The sequence below is a fragment of the Hirsutella rhossiliensis genome, assembly GCF_020360975.1.
Source record: "Hirsutella rhossiliensis strain HR02 chromosome Unknown scaffold00008, whole genome shotgun sequence".
NCBI lineage: Eukaryota > Fungi > Ascomycota > Sordariomycetes > Hypocreales > Ophiocordycipitaceae > Hirsutella > Hirsutella rhossiliensis.
The window spans coordinates 885087-900513 of NW_025408674.1; the positions used below are offsets into that span (position 1 = coordinate 885087).

General features: G+C 58.8%; 3 protein-coding genes across 3 annotated transcripts; 2 read left to right on the forward strand and 1 right to left on the reverse strand.

Annotated features, from left to right (window-relative positions):
• Window positions 1-1817: 1817 nt before the first annotated feature.
• On the forward strand, window positions 1818-3257 carry HRG_07369 (uncharacterized protein; the record flags this gene model as incomplete). Its single annotated transcript, XM_044865840.1, has 2 exons — window positions 1818-2284; window positions 2354-3257. The coding sequence occupies 2 exons, from the start codon at window positions 1818-1820 to the stop codon at window positions 3255-3257; spliced, it is 1371 nt and encodes a 456-aa protein (XP_044718804.1).
• A 2146-nt stretch (window positions 3258-5403) lies between these two features.
• On the reverse strand, window positions 5404-7436 carry HRG_07370 (PIF1-like helicase domain-containing protein; the record flags this gene model as incomplete). Its single annotated transcript, XM_044865841.1, has 4 exons — window positions 5404-6726; window positions 6784-6999; window positions 7055-7163; window positions 7243-7436. The coding sequence occupies 4 exons, from the start codon at window positions 7434-7436 to the stop codon at window positions 5404-5406; spliced, it is 1842 nt and encodes a 613-aa protein (XP_044718805.1).
• Window positions 7437-10242: 2806 nt separating this feature from the next.
• Window positions 10243-12462, forward strand: HRG_07371 (uncharacterized protein; the record flags this gene model as incomplete). The annotated part of the gene is made up of 6 exons (XM_044865842.1): window positions 10243-10709; window positions 10777-11048; window positions 11118-11424; window positions 11886-12017; window positions 12101-12407; window positions 12457-12462. The coding sequence occupies 6 exons, from the start codon at window positions 10243-10245 to the stop codon at window positions 12460-12462; spliced, it is 1491 nt and encodes a 496-aa protein (XP_044718806.1).
• Between the last annotated feature and the right edge of the window lie 2965 nt (window positions 12463-15427).

The window sequence follows — 15427 nt, forward strand, 5'->3', positions numbered from 1 at the left end:
TAGCCAACAGTTTCGTAGTCGTCAACGTCGGGTCTCTGTGCCTATAACATCAAGTTCCTGCAGCATGGCGAAAGCCTCAGAATCGAGGAGGAACTTTTCGATGCTTTTCGCGCTGACACGGATCCGATGAACTGCAGAATGCCGAATGTTGGCGATAGAGCGGAAAAGCTGATCGAGCGGCTTCTGACCTGGCTGGGCAGCCGGAAAAAGGCTTTGTCTTTGTGAATTCCTCGGTCCAACGATTCAGCTCCACCGACTCGGCGCAATCCCACCAACGCTGTTGCAAGACTTGATGCATCTTTTGATTCCCGAAATTATAGCAAGAGGACGCCAAAAGATTTGAAGATGTACCAAAATCCTATGTTGAGCCTCGAAAGGAAGATAAACTGGAAAGAGCGGCGGTACCGAGGTTGTGGGTCAGGGCGGGCCGGCAGGGCGGGCCCCCTGGCTGCGCCATCCCTTTCTGGGTCATAGCGGCGTAAGTCGCTGCGGCAGCCACCCCGTCTCTTCCGTGGCGTTCTTGCCCGCGCGTGTCGGCGTGCGCCGTTGAGCGCGTCGGCAGAGACCGGATTTCTCTCGGTGCGCGCTGGCCTTTCCCTGAGGCCGAGACGGCGCTGGGCCCGCCCAGCGGCAGCCAGTGCCCCGCCGCCCTCGGTGTAGGCGGCAGCCAAGTTGCCGCCGCACTCGGTGTCGGCTGAGGCTGGATATCCCGCGGCGCGACTCGGCCTGCGCTGATCCTCCATTTCCCTAGTCCTGGCGGTCTTCCCCGCCCTCGCCTCGGAGGCGCCTCCCTTGACGCCTCTTCTTGCTCTCTCCGAGAGGCGCCGCGACCGAGTGCCGGCGCTGCTGTGATCGGCCGGATCTCTGGTCCTGTGTACGGCGCTGCTCGGGCTTCTGGCGCCGGGCTTGCCCTGTCACCCGCTCCGGACTGGACCCTCCCGTTAGCTGGCTTCATCGCGACACCGGTCTACCGAGGCCCCCGCGGACCTCTTGTCTTCCTCGCTTGCGCTGCCCTCTCCGGCCCCGCCTACTTGCGGTGCTACTGGGCTCCCGGCGTAAATCCTCGTAAGTGTAAGTGTAATAACGGCGTATAAGTCCTTGCCTCGACCATTCATCCTGCACTTGTCTTGCTGACTGGCACCCTCCTGTGCGTACAGGATCCTCTAGGAAAGTCTATATATCTTACTCGTAGCTCTCTAGTACGTCTACAGGCGTGCCGCTGCTCTTTACATTATACCGGCGCCGCCTTTCTATCGAGCCCGCCCGCTATTGCCGCCGCCTTCAGCGGCGGGCTATACGGCCTCGGCCGGTCCTTACATGTAGGTCGCCAAGACAGCTTCCTCTTGCCTGTGCTTTGCATGGTACACTTTTCCGTCTAGTCATCTAGGTCTTGTCGGTCAAAGCCTCAGTACGCCCTAGACGCTCGCCTGCTGAATTTTGAACCCATGTCTTACACGTGTTGCGAATAAGCCTGCCTCCTTCTCCTCGAACATAGCTTCGCGCGTCCTGCTTGTCTTAAAACCCTACGTCTTACTAGACCGCCTTTCGAGGTTTCCTCTTCTCCTCTTGTCGCATTTTTCTGTATACACATCTTATAGACCTCCTTTATATAGGCTCCTTATCTTAGCCTACCGCTAACGCTACGTTGCGTCTTCGTTTAGTATCCTTTGACTTCTCTTATACACCACGGCCACCAGCCCTTCCCTACTACACTGAACTCTTAAGACGGCATATTGGTAGGGAGCACTCCTGCCCCTATTCCTCGCCGCTTCTAGCTTCGCTCCGGCAACGTTGCTCGTCCACTACACGGCCTCGCCATGTCTTCGTCTCCGTCGGCGGACAGCTCTGCCCCGCACCTCCGCAAGCCCCTTGTCACTAGCAAGGGCGCGGGCGGCGACATGTCCATGATGTTCTTCGCCCAGCCTGACTGCCCCGCGAGGTTTGCCCACCGGGACGAGCACCGCATCAGAGGCCTTAACGCCGAAGCCATCGCCCGAGTCCTCCTGCCGGTGCCCTCGTGGCTGCTAGAGTCGGAGTATGCAACCCTCCGGGCCGAGGGCGACGATCTAGGACCCTCTCTCTTCTTTAGCCTAAACCTCTCCATCTACGGCCAGCCAGTCGTCGATACAGACTGGTCCGAGCAGTGGTTCTTTATGAGCGGCCGCGTTCACCCCTACGCCCTCTCCTGGGAGGTGGAGCGCCGCGACGGGCTCGAGGCCGGCCCGGACGATACTATTCTCTACACCGTGCCCGCCCTTATTGTCCGCGACCAAGGTTACCAGCCGTGGGCCCCCCTCCCCTTTTCATTTTAATGCGCCTCCTCACCCACCGCCCCGCTGACTTTGCCCCCTAGCGTCCTGCCGCGCTCCTTGGCCTCTAGCGGCCAGTTCCCGTCTACGCCTCCCGTTGTCTCCTTCCATGGCGTCGTAGCCGGGCCCGGCCTCGACCTCCTGCGTCGAGATTTCCTGCCCAATCTCGGGCCCGACCAGCTCCGCTGCTGCGGCTTCGTCCGGCTCACGACCTACATCGCCCCTGGCCTGCCGGACAGGATTCCATATAAGGGCTACCACCCCTTCGAGGTCTTTGTTATCTTTCCCGTCTACGTTAACCCTTGGGCCGTGCTATGCAAGAAAATCGCTGAAAAGCCTAACTCTTCCTTCCTGCCCGGCGTCCCCTTTACCTGCACCGGAAAGGTCGTCGGCCTTCTCGACCACCGCGTTATGCTCTCCCCCCCGGGCTCGGAGCGCGATTACGTCTTTATCATCGTCCCGGACAGCTGGACCTTTGTCGATCGGCCCTCGGCGGCCGCCGCCGCCGCCTCGGCTTCCCCCCTCGCTACGCCCTTTAGGCGTCAGACCCAATCCGCCTCCTCTACCTTCGATTCCGTCCGTGCCGCCTTGTACTCTGTTGCCGCGCCGGCCTCGACCGCGCCGCCCCCCCTTTCCTCGGCCCCGGCCCCGCCAGCCCTCGACCCCGTCACGCCGCCGCCTAAGCGATCGCCCCCGGCCCTGGCCGATACGCCCATGAAGAGGGCGCGCTTCCTGCAGCAGCAGTATTCGCCGCTTTCCTCGTCTTCGAACACCGTCGGCTCCGCCGCCCCCTCCTCCTCTCCTCCGCCGGCCGCTTTTCCGTCTCGACCGGACGGCGCCCCACCCGTTCCCGCTCCGACGGCCAGCCCGGATTCCCCTCTCAACTCTATCGTCGCGAGCACCTCCGACCCGCCCGCACGCCCTCTTCGCTATCGCATGCAGAAATAAGCTACCTACTATAGACCCATCGCTCTCTTAAGCCTCCTACCTTTACTAAAACGAACTGTTCTCCCTCCCGGGGTGCTGCTCCTAACGCAAATCGTCGCTCTAGAATTACTATTACTCTGCACATTACAGCGTTTGTCCCTTTTAAGGACAGCTTTAGCTTCCGAACCCGTTTCTTACGAAAGTGCCTGCCTCTAGACGTTCTCCGTGACCTCATTTGTGTCCTGTGCGTTGCGCTTCGCCCTTCTCTTTCCTTGCCAGCTTGCCGCCGCACCTCTCGGCTGCATTTAGCGGCGACGGGGCCTGTAGTTGCGCCTCGGCAAAGGCGTCTTTGTTGCGGAAGCCGACTCCGCTTCTCGCCTATCGGTCATTGCTCTACATGGAGGATACGGTTTTCTACTATAAAATATTATATGCCGTTCCTTAGTTGTGCAAGCCATAGGGACGACGGTCGTTGAAGTCGGCGGGTTCTACAAAGGCCGTTGCGGCGTTTGAGGCTGGCCGTAAGGCCGCCTCGACGGCGTTGCTTGCTTCCCCTCCCTAGCTCCCTAGCTTGCCTTTGGCTTGCATCCCTTCTTGTGTACCTTCCAGTCCTCCTTTTGGTGTTGCCTGCTGCAATACGCGACCGCCAGGCATCGGCTGCACCTCCTCGCCCCCGCCATCTCTCCACAAACCCGGCAGACCTTCCCCTCAGTGCTCTGTGCATCCTGCCCTTGCATTTGCTTTGCGCCCATACTTCCGTCCGCCTGCCCCGCCTCTGCCATCGTGTCCTGCATTTCCTGCCTCGCCCTTATTTCGCATCCTTCTTGGCCGCAGAATGACGACACGACCACGACCACAAACGGCCTCTGCATGTAGGTACGATATCGGGCTCTGTAGAATGTCCTTTGCGACTTCGCCGCAACTCTCGCAGCGCGCCCCTGCTGCCTTCCGACACGCCGCCTCGTGCTCCCGTAGGATCGGCCTTATCCACTGTAGGAACAGTGCGCTGGCTTCGTCGTCCGGCCTCGCCTGGCCTACCTGCGTCACGAGCGTCTTCGGGATGCTATGCTTGTACTTGAGCTCCGTGGCCCCGAATTCGCACCAGAACTCCACGGAAACGTTGCAAGTGGCCATGCTGTAGTTGTTTTCCTACCTGCTCGATCGGTAGCTAGGGTAGACGCTTCTGCTCTCCTATTCGTGCCTTGGTGCCTCTCTTATACTCCTTCCTCTCTTACCCCGCAACCGTTATCATCGCTGTATTTGCCTTCTTGCTTTTTCTCCTCTTCCCGCTGCGGGATGGTGCCCGAATGGCCGATTTATTTGCCTACCTTCTTGCATGCATTAGTTCCTGGCGCTACCGCCTGCTTGCGTTCTTTGCTCTGGCCCTCTGTCTTCGTCTTGTTTGTCTCAATCCTCAGTCTTCGTTCCTCAAGGCTTTTTGCGCAACCCATGAGGGGTTGCCTTACCTGTCTTTCCCGCCTCCTGATTCGCTGGCGTTCCCGCTCTGGATTCGTCGGTGTTCCTGCTTTTAATTCGTCATAATTAAGTAAAAATTATATAGAAAGGCATAGTACGTGCCTCTCTGCCAGTCGCCTCCCCTCCTCTTTTGCCCTCTCCCCTTGCTGCCCCTCTTCCCTTTCCCTTTCCCGTCCGTTTGGTTGTCTCTTGAAGGGCCCTCCTTATACTTATATGGATGCAAAACGCGGGCTGCCCACGTGGCCTGGTAGCCCTAACTATCGTTAAGCCGGTGGCGTCGCCGCAATAGCTGCTTGCTTTTGCCTACGGAACACGAGACCCGGCCTGAGATGCCTACGCCATCTACAACACAACTTTGACTACCGTCACGATATAAAACGTCGCTGCGATGGCCAGCCGGCCGTCTACGCAGCCCAAGACTCGACGCAGACTGCCCACGTGCGTGACCTGATAAAAGACTCGACGCATATTGCCTACGCAACCCTACGCATCTAAGACAGAGAGATTATGCATTTTGCCGGCACGCTACCTGCCATGACTATATATATATATTGCCTATGCAACCGTACGTGCTTAACCGCCAATATTAAGACGTAACGCCGCGGCAATGGCCAGTCATCCTTATAGGCCATTCAACACTCCCGAAGGCTAGCCTTCCTACGCTGCGGGCGGCGCGCCGGCGGCGCCGCCGTTACCCGCGGAGCCAGCCGGCCGCCTCCCGCGCCGTCCACCCGCTCAGCTCCTCCAGTCGGGCCTGGGCCGCCGTCATCTCCTCGGGCACCCGGTTCCCCACCAGGTCCCGCTCCCGCACCTCCGACACGAGCATGATGCCGTCGAGCGTCGGGCACCGAGACAGCTGCACGTATAGGCTGTACGGGTCGCACGGCGACGGCACCGCCCGCCCCTCGACCGTCGTCGTCCTCGCCCCCCTCAGCTCCAGCGCCACACGCTCCAGCGTCCCGCCCTGCACCTTGTAGTCGGTGCAGGCGAAGGCCGCCGCGCACGGCAGGCCCCTGCGACTGACGTCGCTTCGCTGCCACGGCCGCTTCCGCTGCGCGTCGATCTTGACGCTGATGGGCGTCAGCAGGATCGTCCCGGCAGGCATCCCGACGAAGTGGAAGTCCTTGGTCGTCTCCGAGGCCAGCACGATGCCCGCCGGCGGCCCGAATTGCATCGTCAGCTCCGCCGACACCCGGTGGCCGGGGAAGGCCCGGTCGGGGATGACCTCCACCGCCGTATACCCGGCCCCGTTCACCAGCTTCAGCCCCTGGTGCGTGTTCTGGTTCACGACGACCGGCATGCCCGGCACGAAGCCGAAGACGGCCGGCACCGGCGTCGCGCTGTCGTCGCCGTAGCCTAGCATTAGCGCCGCCTCCTCCTCCGTCGGCACGCCCCCCTTCCACTTGTGCTCGGAGAGGAAGACGCGCGCCGCCGTCCGTCGCTGCGCCCGGAACGCGAGCGCCGCCTCTAGGTTGAGGTTCCAGCGGTTGCGGTTGAGAGGCGTGACCACCGTCAGGCCCGTCTCCCACGGGATCCGCCTGCCCGGCCGGTGGCACCTCGAGTTGAGCAGCTCTAGGTCCGACCGGTCCTGCTCGCCCCGGCGGATCCGCCCGAGCAGCCGCCGCAGCTCCGGGTCGCCGGCGGCCCGCATCTGCTCGTCCAGCATGACCACGGTCGTGAACCGCCGCCATAACGCGTGCGCCTTGTCGTGCTGCCGCCGCTGCTCGGCCGCGAACGCCCCGTCCTCGTCCCACGCCACCGCCGCGCTCGGCAGCAGGATCGACCGCTCCTGCACCGGCCGGAACTGGTGGAAGTCGCCGCAGAAGATCACCACCGGGATCCCGCCGAAGTCTCGCGCCGACCCCCGCAGTCGGCAGAGCTGCTCGTTGGCGGCGTGCAGCGTCCGCGCCCCGAGCATGCTGACCTCGTCGATCACCAGCACCTCCTTCTCCTGCCAGTCCATCCGCGACCGGCCGTCGACGAAGCGCCCCCCCTGGCCCGGCAGCCGCACCGTCTATCTCCTCGTCGCCCTTCCCGCCTGGCCGCTCTGGCCAACCGCGAGGCCGCAGGCCGAGTGCAGCGTGATGCCGTTGATCCGCGCCGCCGCCGTCCCCGACGTCGCCGTAACCAGCAGCCGGCTCGATAGGTCCCTCCGGGCGAGCAGCTCGACGAGCGCCTCGATGACGCGCGACTTGCCGGTGCCACCCTCCCCGCCGATGAACAGGCAGAGCTGGCCGCCCTCGCCTGCCCCGTCGCCCGCCCCGTCGCCCTGCCGGATCCGGTCGAGCTGCCGGCATACGATTAGGAGGGCGACCGACTGCTGCGCTATATCTGCCGCTAACAAGCGGCCCGGCTGCGGCGGGAGTTGTGGCAGGAACCTCGGCCCTGCTGGCCGGCCGGGACTGGATGGCTCGCGGCGAGTGCTGGCTTCCGGCCGAGACTACGGCCGGGCTAGTCCCGCTCGACGGCGGCGAAGGGCCGGTGGCCCTCCATGTCGGCTGTGGCCGAATGTCCCGCGGAGCGTCCGAACTTCTCGTCGGCGGCGGCAAAGGCCCGGCGGCCTCTACCGTCGGCAGAGGCCGGATTTCCCTCGGTGCGCGCTCGCCTTTTCCCAAGACCCCGATGGCGCTGGACCCGTCTAGCGGCAGCCAGTGCCCCGCCGCCCTCGGTGTCGGCTGAGGCTGGATATCTCGCGGCGCGACTCGGCCTGCGCTGATCCTCCATCTCCCTAGTCCTGGCGGTCTTCCCCGCCCTCGCCTCGGAGGCGCCTCCCTTGAAACCTCTTCTTGCTTTCTCCGAGGGGCGCCGCGAGCGAGTGCCGGCGCTGCGGTGATCGGCTGGAACTCTGGTCCTGTGTACGGCGCTGCGCGGGCTTCTGGCGCCGGGCTTGCCCTGTCCCCCGCTCTGGACTGGGCCCTCCCGTTAGCTGGCTTCATCGCGACACCGGTCTACCGAGGCCCCTGCAGACCTATTGCCTTCCTCTGACTCCGAAGCTGAGGATCCTTGACGCGGAAACCGGGGATCCGACGAACTCGACAAGAAGCCTGAAGCGAACGCCAGCTAGGCATTGAGGGGCCTCATCATGGAGACGCCGGCTGAGGCCGTGAATATGGTGGGGCGAAGCGCGTCGCCTGCGTCGACACCCGCGAAAAGATCGACACGCGTCGTGAGGCCAAGCACCAAAGTCGAGAAGCCGCGCGACAGCCCGACGATCTGGCGGAGAAGACAACACGCGCAACTAGGCTTGCAACGCGCATTGCCTCGGACGATGTCGCCATCAGTGACGCGACTGAGCGGCGCAAAGTTGCCAGCAGCAGCGGTGGCGCGAACGAAGGCCGAGCCATGCTCCAGAAAGTTCTCGAACTCTTGAGCGAGTCACGTCAAGAAACGCAAAGCTCAGCCGAGCGATAGATGCGCAAAACGAGATCATATCCAACAGCAGATGATCCAGGAAATGGATCAACAAGGGAAAGAGATGAGAGATGAGCTTCGTCACATCCGAGCGCAGTTAGAGACCCTGGCTACGCCCGCATCTTCTCTGCAGAGCAGTCCGCAGATGTCGTATGCGAGCGCTGCAGGGTCATCGCCGACGATCCAGACAATGAACCGGGGCACCGTACCAGCAGCTAAATCGGCACGAACAGCCGTCAGCGATAGTCTCTACTGTACGGTGGACACATCACGAGTCGAAGAAGCGAACAGGTGCCAGACGCAGATCGGCAACATCCGAAAGGCCATAGAGAGCGACATGAGAAAGAGTCAGAGGCAGGAGACTTGGAAATGCGCAGCGGTCGTGACAGACGCTCGAAACCCCGACCGGATCAAAATTTTATGCAGAGACCAAACCGAGTTGAAGCAGGTCAAGGAAGCAGCGCAGAAGACGGTAACTTCGGGAGCCAGGGTACTGAGAGATCAGCTTTACCCTGTCAAAGTCGACAACACCAAGCGTACCGCAGTGCTGGACGCCGAAGGCAACGTTCTGCCGGGCGCAGCTGAGGCGCTCGGAGCCGAGAATTACGTCACGATTGCCAAGATCACCTGGCTTAGCAACAGAGAAAGCCAAAGCGTACGGGTCAATGGTGATCTATGTCACTAAAGAGAGTGACGCGCAAAGACTTCTGGACGGCGTGTGGTTCGATGTTGCGGGAGAGTCCGCCTGCACCAATGTTTTGAACGCCGCGTAGGACCGATTCAGTGCTTCAACTGTCAAGAGATGGGACACAAGGCGTTTTCATGCAAGAAGCCGCAAAGATGTGGCAGATGCGCGAAAGCAGAACATCACCACAGAGAATGCAAGGAGACAGTGCCAAAGTGCGTGCCCTGCGGTGGACCACACGAATCGTACAGCCGGAACTGTCGGGCGCGGAACCCTGGGGATGAGACGCAGGCAGCGTCTGGCCCTTCGGGCTAAGCGGAAGTAGAATCCACTTAGGATCGATTATAGCACTAACCTTCAACAATACTAACACACAGGTATTCGACTTCGATTTCGACAGACCGCGCTTCAGCTGCTGAAGGTAGGACGCTGAACACTTGGAGAAATTGGCCTTCAAGCAGGCCTGTCGCGGAGCGAGTAGCGGCGAGGTTGGTGTAGCGTATGCTGACCCGTGGGGCTTAAGGTGTTACGCATTAATGTATTGAAATATCAGTAGCTTTTACGTCTAGGCCCTATAGGAGAAATCCTCCGGGTGAAATACACATACATTGCCTTCCTCTCTTGCGCTTGTCCTCTTCAGCCCGCCCTACTTGTCGTGCTGCTAGGCTCCCGGCGTAAACCCTCGTAAGTGTAATAACGGCGTATAAGTCCTTGCCTCGACCATTCGTTCTGCACTCATCTTGCTGACTGGCACCCCTCCTGCGCGTACAGGATCCTCTACGAAAGACTATATATCTTACTCATCACTCTCTAGTACGTCTACAGGCGTGCCGCTGCTCTTTGCATTATACCGGCGCCGTCTTTCCATCGACCCCGCCCGCCATTGCCCACCCCTACGGGCGGCGGGCTAGACGGCCTCGGCCGGTCCTTCCATGTAGGTCGCCGCGATGGCTTCTTCTTGCCTGTGCTTTGCATGCCACGCTTTTCCTTCTTGTTATCTAGGTCTTGTCGGTCAAAGCCTCAGTGCGTCCCTAGACGCTTGCCTGCTGAATTTTGAACCCATGTCTTACACGTGTTGCGAATAGGGCTACCTCCTTCTCCTCGAACATAGCTTCGCGCGTCCTGCTTGTCTTAAAACCCTCGACGTCTTACTGGACCGCCTTTCAAAGTTTCCCCTTCTCCTCTTGTCGCATTTTCCTCTATACGCATCTTATAAACCTCCTTTATCTAGGCTCCTTATATAACCTACCGCTAACGCTACGTTGCGTCTTCGTTTATGATCATTTGGCTTCTCTAATACACCACGGCCACTGGCCCCTCCCTACTATACTAAACTCTTAAGACGGCATATAGGTAGGGAGCACTCCTGCCCCTCTTCCTCGCCGCTTCTAGCTTTGCTCCGGCAACGTTGCTCTTCCACTACACGGCCTCGCCATGTCTTCGTCTCCGTCGGCGGACAGCTCTGCCCCGCACCTCCGCAAGCCCCTTGGCACTAGCAAAGGCGCGGGCGGCGACATGTCCATGATGTTCTTCGCCCAGCCCGACTGCCCCGCGAGGTTCGCCCATCAGGACGAGCACCGCATCAGGGGCCTCAACGCCGAGGCCATCGCCCGCGTCCTTCTGCCGGTGCCCTCGTGGCTGCTGGAGTCGGAGTACGCACCCCTCCGGGCCGAGGGCGAGGACCTGGTGCCCTCTCTATTTTTTAGCCTAAACCTCTCCATCTACGGCCAGCCGGTCGTCGATACGGACTGGTCCGAGCAGTGGTTCTTCATGAGCGGCCGCGTTCACCCCTACGCCCTCTCCTGGGAGGTGGAGCGCCGCGACGGCCTCGAGGCCAGCCCGGACGATACTATTCTCTACACCGTGCCCGCCCTTATCGTCCGCGACCAAGGCTACCAGCCGTGCGCCCCCCCATTTTTCTTTTTAATGCGCCTCCACGCCGGCCGCCTCGCTGACTCTGCCCCCTAGCGTCCTGCCGCGTTTCTTGGCCTCTAGCGGCCAGTTCCCGTCTACGCCTCCCGTTGTCTCCTTCCATGGCGTCATAGCCGGGCCCCGGCTCGACCTCCTGCGTCGAGACTTCCTGCCCGATCTCGGGCCCGACCAGCTCCGCTGCTGCGGCTTCGTCCGGCTCACGACCTACATCGCCCCTGGACTGCCGGACAGGATTCCCTTTAAGGGCTACCACCCCTTCGAGGTCTTTGTTATCTTTCCCGTCTACGTAAACCCTTGGGCCGTGCTATGCAAGAAAATCGCTGAAAAGCCTAACTCTTCCTTCCTGCCCGGCGTCCCATTTACCTGCACTGGAAAAGTCGTCGGCCTTCTCGATCACCGCGTTATGCTCTGCCCCCCGGGCTCAGAGCGCGATTACGTCTTTATCGTCGTCCCGGACAGCTGGACCTTTGTCGATAGGCCCTCGGCGGCCGCCGCCGCCTCGGCTTCCCCCCTCGCTACGCCCCTTAGACGTCTGACCCCGTCCGCCTCCTCTACCTTCAATTCCGTCCGCGCCGCCTTGTACTCCGTTGCCGCGCCGGCCTCGGCCGCGTCGGCCCCCCCTTCCTCGGCGTCGGCCCCGACCGCCCTCGACCCCGTCATTGGAACGCGAGCAGGAAGGGCGGAGTAGGTCACCTGCCAGGTCACGTGGGGCATTCGGCTGAGATGAACCAATCAAGTATGGCAAAGAAGCTCTAGGCACCGCCTCGCAGATCATAAAACGAGCGATCACCCCACAACTATTTGTTACACCTTCCTGCGATCTTCCTACACGCTCTTCATGCCTGAGGCCGTCCACCGCGATGGCCGAGCCGGTAGGACTGGCTTCCGGGCTATTGGCCCTGGCTACGTTCGCCTTCCAATCCAGCATTACGCTTTACAGCACTGTCCAGAGTTTTCGAGACCATCCCAAACGTGTGCGCGATCTCATTGACGAGCTTGAAGCTTTGAGCGGAGTCTTAGGCCCACTTACGGAGACGGTCAGTGCCGTCCATACTGTCGACCTCTCAGCGCTCGATCGACCGTTGCTGCGATGCGGCCATGCCTGTGCAGAGTTCAATCAGGAACTCATGAAATGCGTGTCGCAGTCCGGGGGGGACTCAGACGACCTTTCGGGGGTGGGCTAAACTCAAGTACATGGGTGATGATATCGACGGATTTAGGCGGTTGTTATCCGGCTACAAGTCGACAATCACTATTGCCCTCACTGACGCCAATCTGTACGTTTCACGGTCTGCAAGCCACCACCCTCCATAATATAAACCATTCAGTAGCAACTCTAATGTTTATGCTGTGAATGTAGCCGCGTATGCTCTGCCACCGCCGAGACCATTCGAAGCTACAAAGACCTTGTCGAGACAGCGCACAGTGACCTCCGGGCTCACCTCGAAAGTATCGACGAGAAAATAGGTGTCTTTCTCGCAGACGCCATATCGGAGACCGGCTCAGGCGCGCCAGAATTGCAAACCATGCAGGAAGAGCGATTGAGCACGCAGCGATGCCTTGAAATTTGTGACCAACTGTCGAAGCATATCGATGAATTTCAGCTGGCCACCAAACGCAGTGGAAGCTCGTCCGAAAATGAAGAGCCAGCTACGTTCCCCGAAAAGGTCGTCAATGAGGGTCTGAATGGGTGCAGGAAGACCCTTGACAACACAGTCGTGAAACTGGGACAACACGAGAAGGATTTGTTCGATCGCTTGATGGGGAAAATAAAGAAAGTGCCTGCTTCTGAGGGGGATACTTCCGAGATTGCGAGGCTGCGTGAAGAATGGGAAAACGCGCGCCAAAGCTTGACCATTTGTTCTGAAGCAAACAAGCGCTTAAAGGAAAACATTAGCGTTATTGACAACTACGCTACAGGCGACGCCATGCAGTTCATGGTTTCGACTGACGGAAAGACGATTCACGGACAAAACAAGGGACTTGGATGGAGGAGCAGGCAAGTAGGGGGTCACCTTAGTGATGAAACGGTCCGGCAGATATCACGGGACATGATCACACTTAATATCCAAAGGCCCAAGGAGGAGGAATCTCAATCGCAAGACAATGCGTATCCTGGACCTGATGTCGGTGCCAAAACAGAGGCCAGGTCCCAATTTGGGGCAAGGTACGGGCGAGGCTTCATGCTATCGCCCAAGTCTTCTGATACACCCAAATCTCCTGTATCTTATTCGGGAAAGTAAACTGACTTTTGCGGACGAGGTTATGGGGGCAGGCCGTGGCCAGCCACATCTTTGTCGATTTGGACCACGCAAGGGACTATCTCTTCTTGACAGGCGGTTGTTGGTTAGGCAGCCATGCAGCGTTACTGTTCATGGCGGCGTGCCTGTATACGTGCGTCCAGTTGTTCAATCTGCTGATACGTCTTGCTCCCTGTGCCCAGAGTGTTGCCGCTCGTTTGGGGTTCCTTTGTAGTATTAAGCTACCATCCTAAGCTGGTGTCAGAACAGCGGTTCTGCGGCTCGTCCGAATGAGGAAGGTGGCAACAATAGTGGGCACACAGAAGAGGTCAATTGGAGCTATAGGCACGGCTGTGTGTGTGTAAAGGCGATGTGTGTGATGCCCCCCCTTCCGGCTAGGAATGTGCCCCTTTTGGGCCCGCAGAAATCTCAGCTGAATGCCCCACGTGACCTGGCAGGTGACCTATGCCGCCCTTCCTGCTGCGCCGTTCCAACAGCTGGCCATCTGTCACGGGCTGTGACCGGCATGGTCGACTAGGAAGCGTTCAAGCCACCAATGAACGGTCGACCCGTCAACAGAGGCTACTGAATACGCACTCTCGTCGACTGTGGATGTGACTGTTACGCCGTGATCACGTGGCATCTTCCCAATGACAGATTCGTGCTCGATATATATTCTTCGTGTAGCCGAAGAGTACTCGGACCCCTCGGCGCCTGCTTAGCGAGGGCGACCGGGCCTACCATGCCCCACCCATCGCCTGTTACACCCCCTTCACCGGTACCGCAAAAAGGTGCCTTGACCATACAAACTATATCAATTGAATTGAAGCTATTAGCCCATAATAAATTATTCAGCCGTAGGCTGACTTTACATTAATCGAATAAGTTTTCCCTAATATGAGGGTTTGGTGCAGCAGGGATCAGTTAAGTTTTCTGACATCTGATTGGTTGTATGGTTTCTAAAACGTAACTCAACTGGATGATGGCCTTCTAAAAGTGGGTCCAATTTTGCACTTGCCCCTGAATGTCACAGAGCTACTCTGAGCATCGCGGGTCGCCAACAAACCCATCGTACGCAGCTGCTTTCAACCGCAGTGAACCCTATGCCTCATCGAGGGTCTCAAGGTGGCGTGGTTTCCATCGTATGCATTCGCTGTGGCGAGGAGAAACCAGCGCAAGACTTCCTCGGCAGAAGAAAGTCGGCTGGGCACACCAAGAGCTGCTTGGGCTGCCGCAATAAGCGCGCCTATCATGTTGGCTTTATCTCGCGCTCCACAAGATGTTCAATGCTGATCAATTGAAGTACTCCAGGTCCAGACGCATAACCCAGACTTTGAGGGAGGTCGCGGTCCGTCCTTCCTCCGCTGACGGGCCTGCTGCGAAAAGAACAGACCGAGATGCTCGCTTACAACCCGAGCAAAAGATACCTAAAGCCCAGCCTACATCATCTGAAAGTTTCCAGGAACGTCATACAGTGAGGTTTTCTTCCGAGGACTCGATGAGCCAACCGCGTGTAGTGCTGGGGACACCACTGCCGCCGACCCAACAAAGTTCAGGGAAGGTTTAGGAGTTGGCAGGTTCTCACCAGAATCCGTATAAGAACGGTTAGGGGCTACGTAACTCCACTTGATGCTACCAAGACGTAGATGACGCAATGAATGCATGACTGTAGATTCTTGAATTTTCAGGCCTGCCTTACCGTTGACAGCAGACTTGCAGCCTTCGGCTGATTGTACGCCTTGCACCACTGCTCTAAAGTGCAAGGCGTGACGAAGTATTTTAAAAGAAATACTACTCTGTAGTGCTTTCAATGTTTAATTGCCGTGGACTGTTGGGTTTCTGGTCTGTCTCCGCCCATGTGTAAGAAGGCGACGAATCAGGTGGCTTTACCCTCCCCTTCCCCTCCTCCTCTTCAACCTGACCAAATGCACCTTCAATCGCATATATAGCACCTCTTCATCGCCCTGTGGAAGCATATAGACATTCCCTAATATATATCGGAGGTTTATGAACATATTATTAGGATTGGGGATCATTCTTTCCTTCCTTGGCCTCATGCGATGCAGCGTAGCCGCCGAGGCCTGAAATCTCTGATCCTTCAACACCAACTCTGCTCCTTGCGCTCAAACACTCTAGATATCTTTCTCAAAGTCTTCTCGAGGCTACTAGCTTCGAGATTTTCTAGCCTGTGGAGTTGTCGGCTCGTGCTCCTCGTAGGTCTAGCTTGGCGTATAGCATCCAAAACCATATTTCTCTGTCTGGTTAGACCCAGTGAAAATGACGCGTGACCTTGAAGCCACGGTAGTTGAGATCTAATGTTAAGATCTCCAGCACTATACCGCCGTCGATATCTTTACTGATGATATTTATCCCCTTTGGTCCGACATCGAGCACAAGATGCCGTCACCGGCGGTAGAGTCGCTCATACTGTCGCTCATACTGCCGTT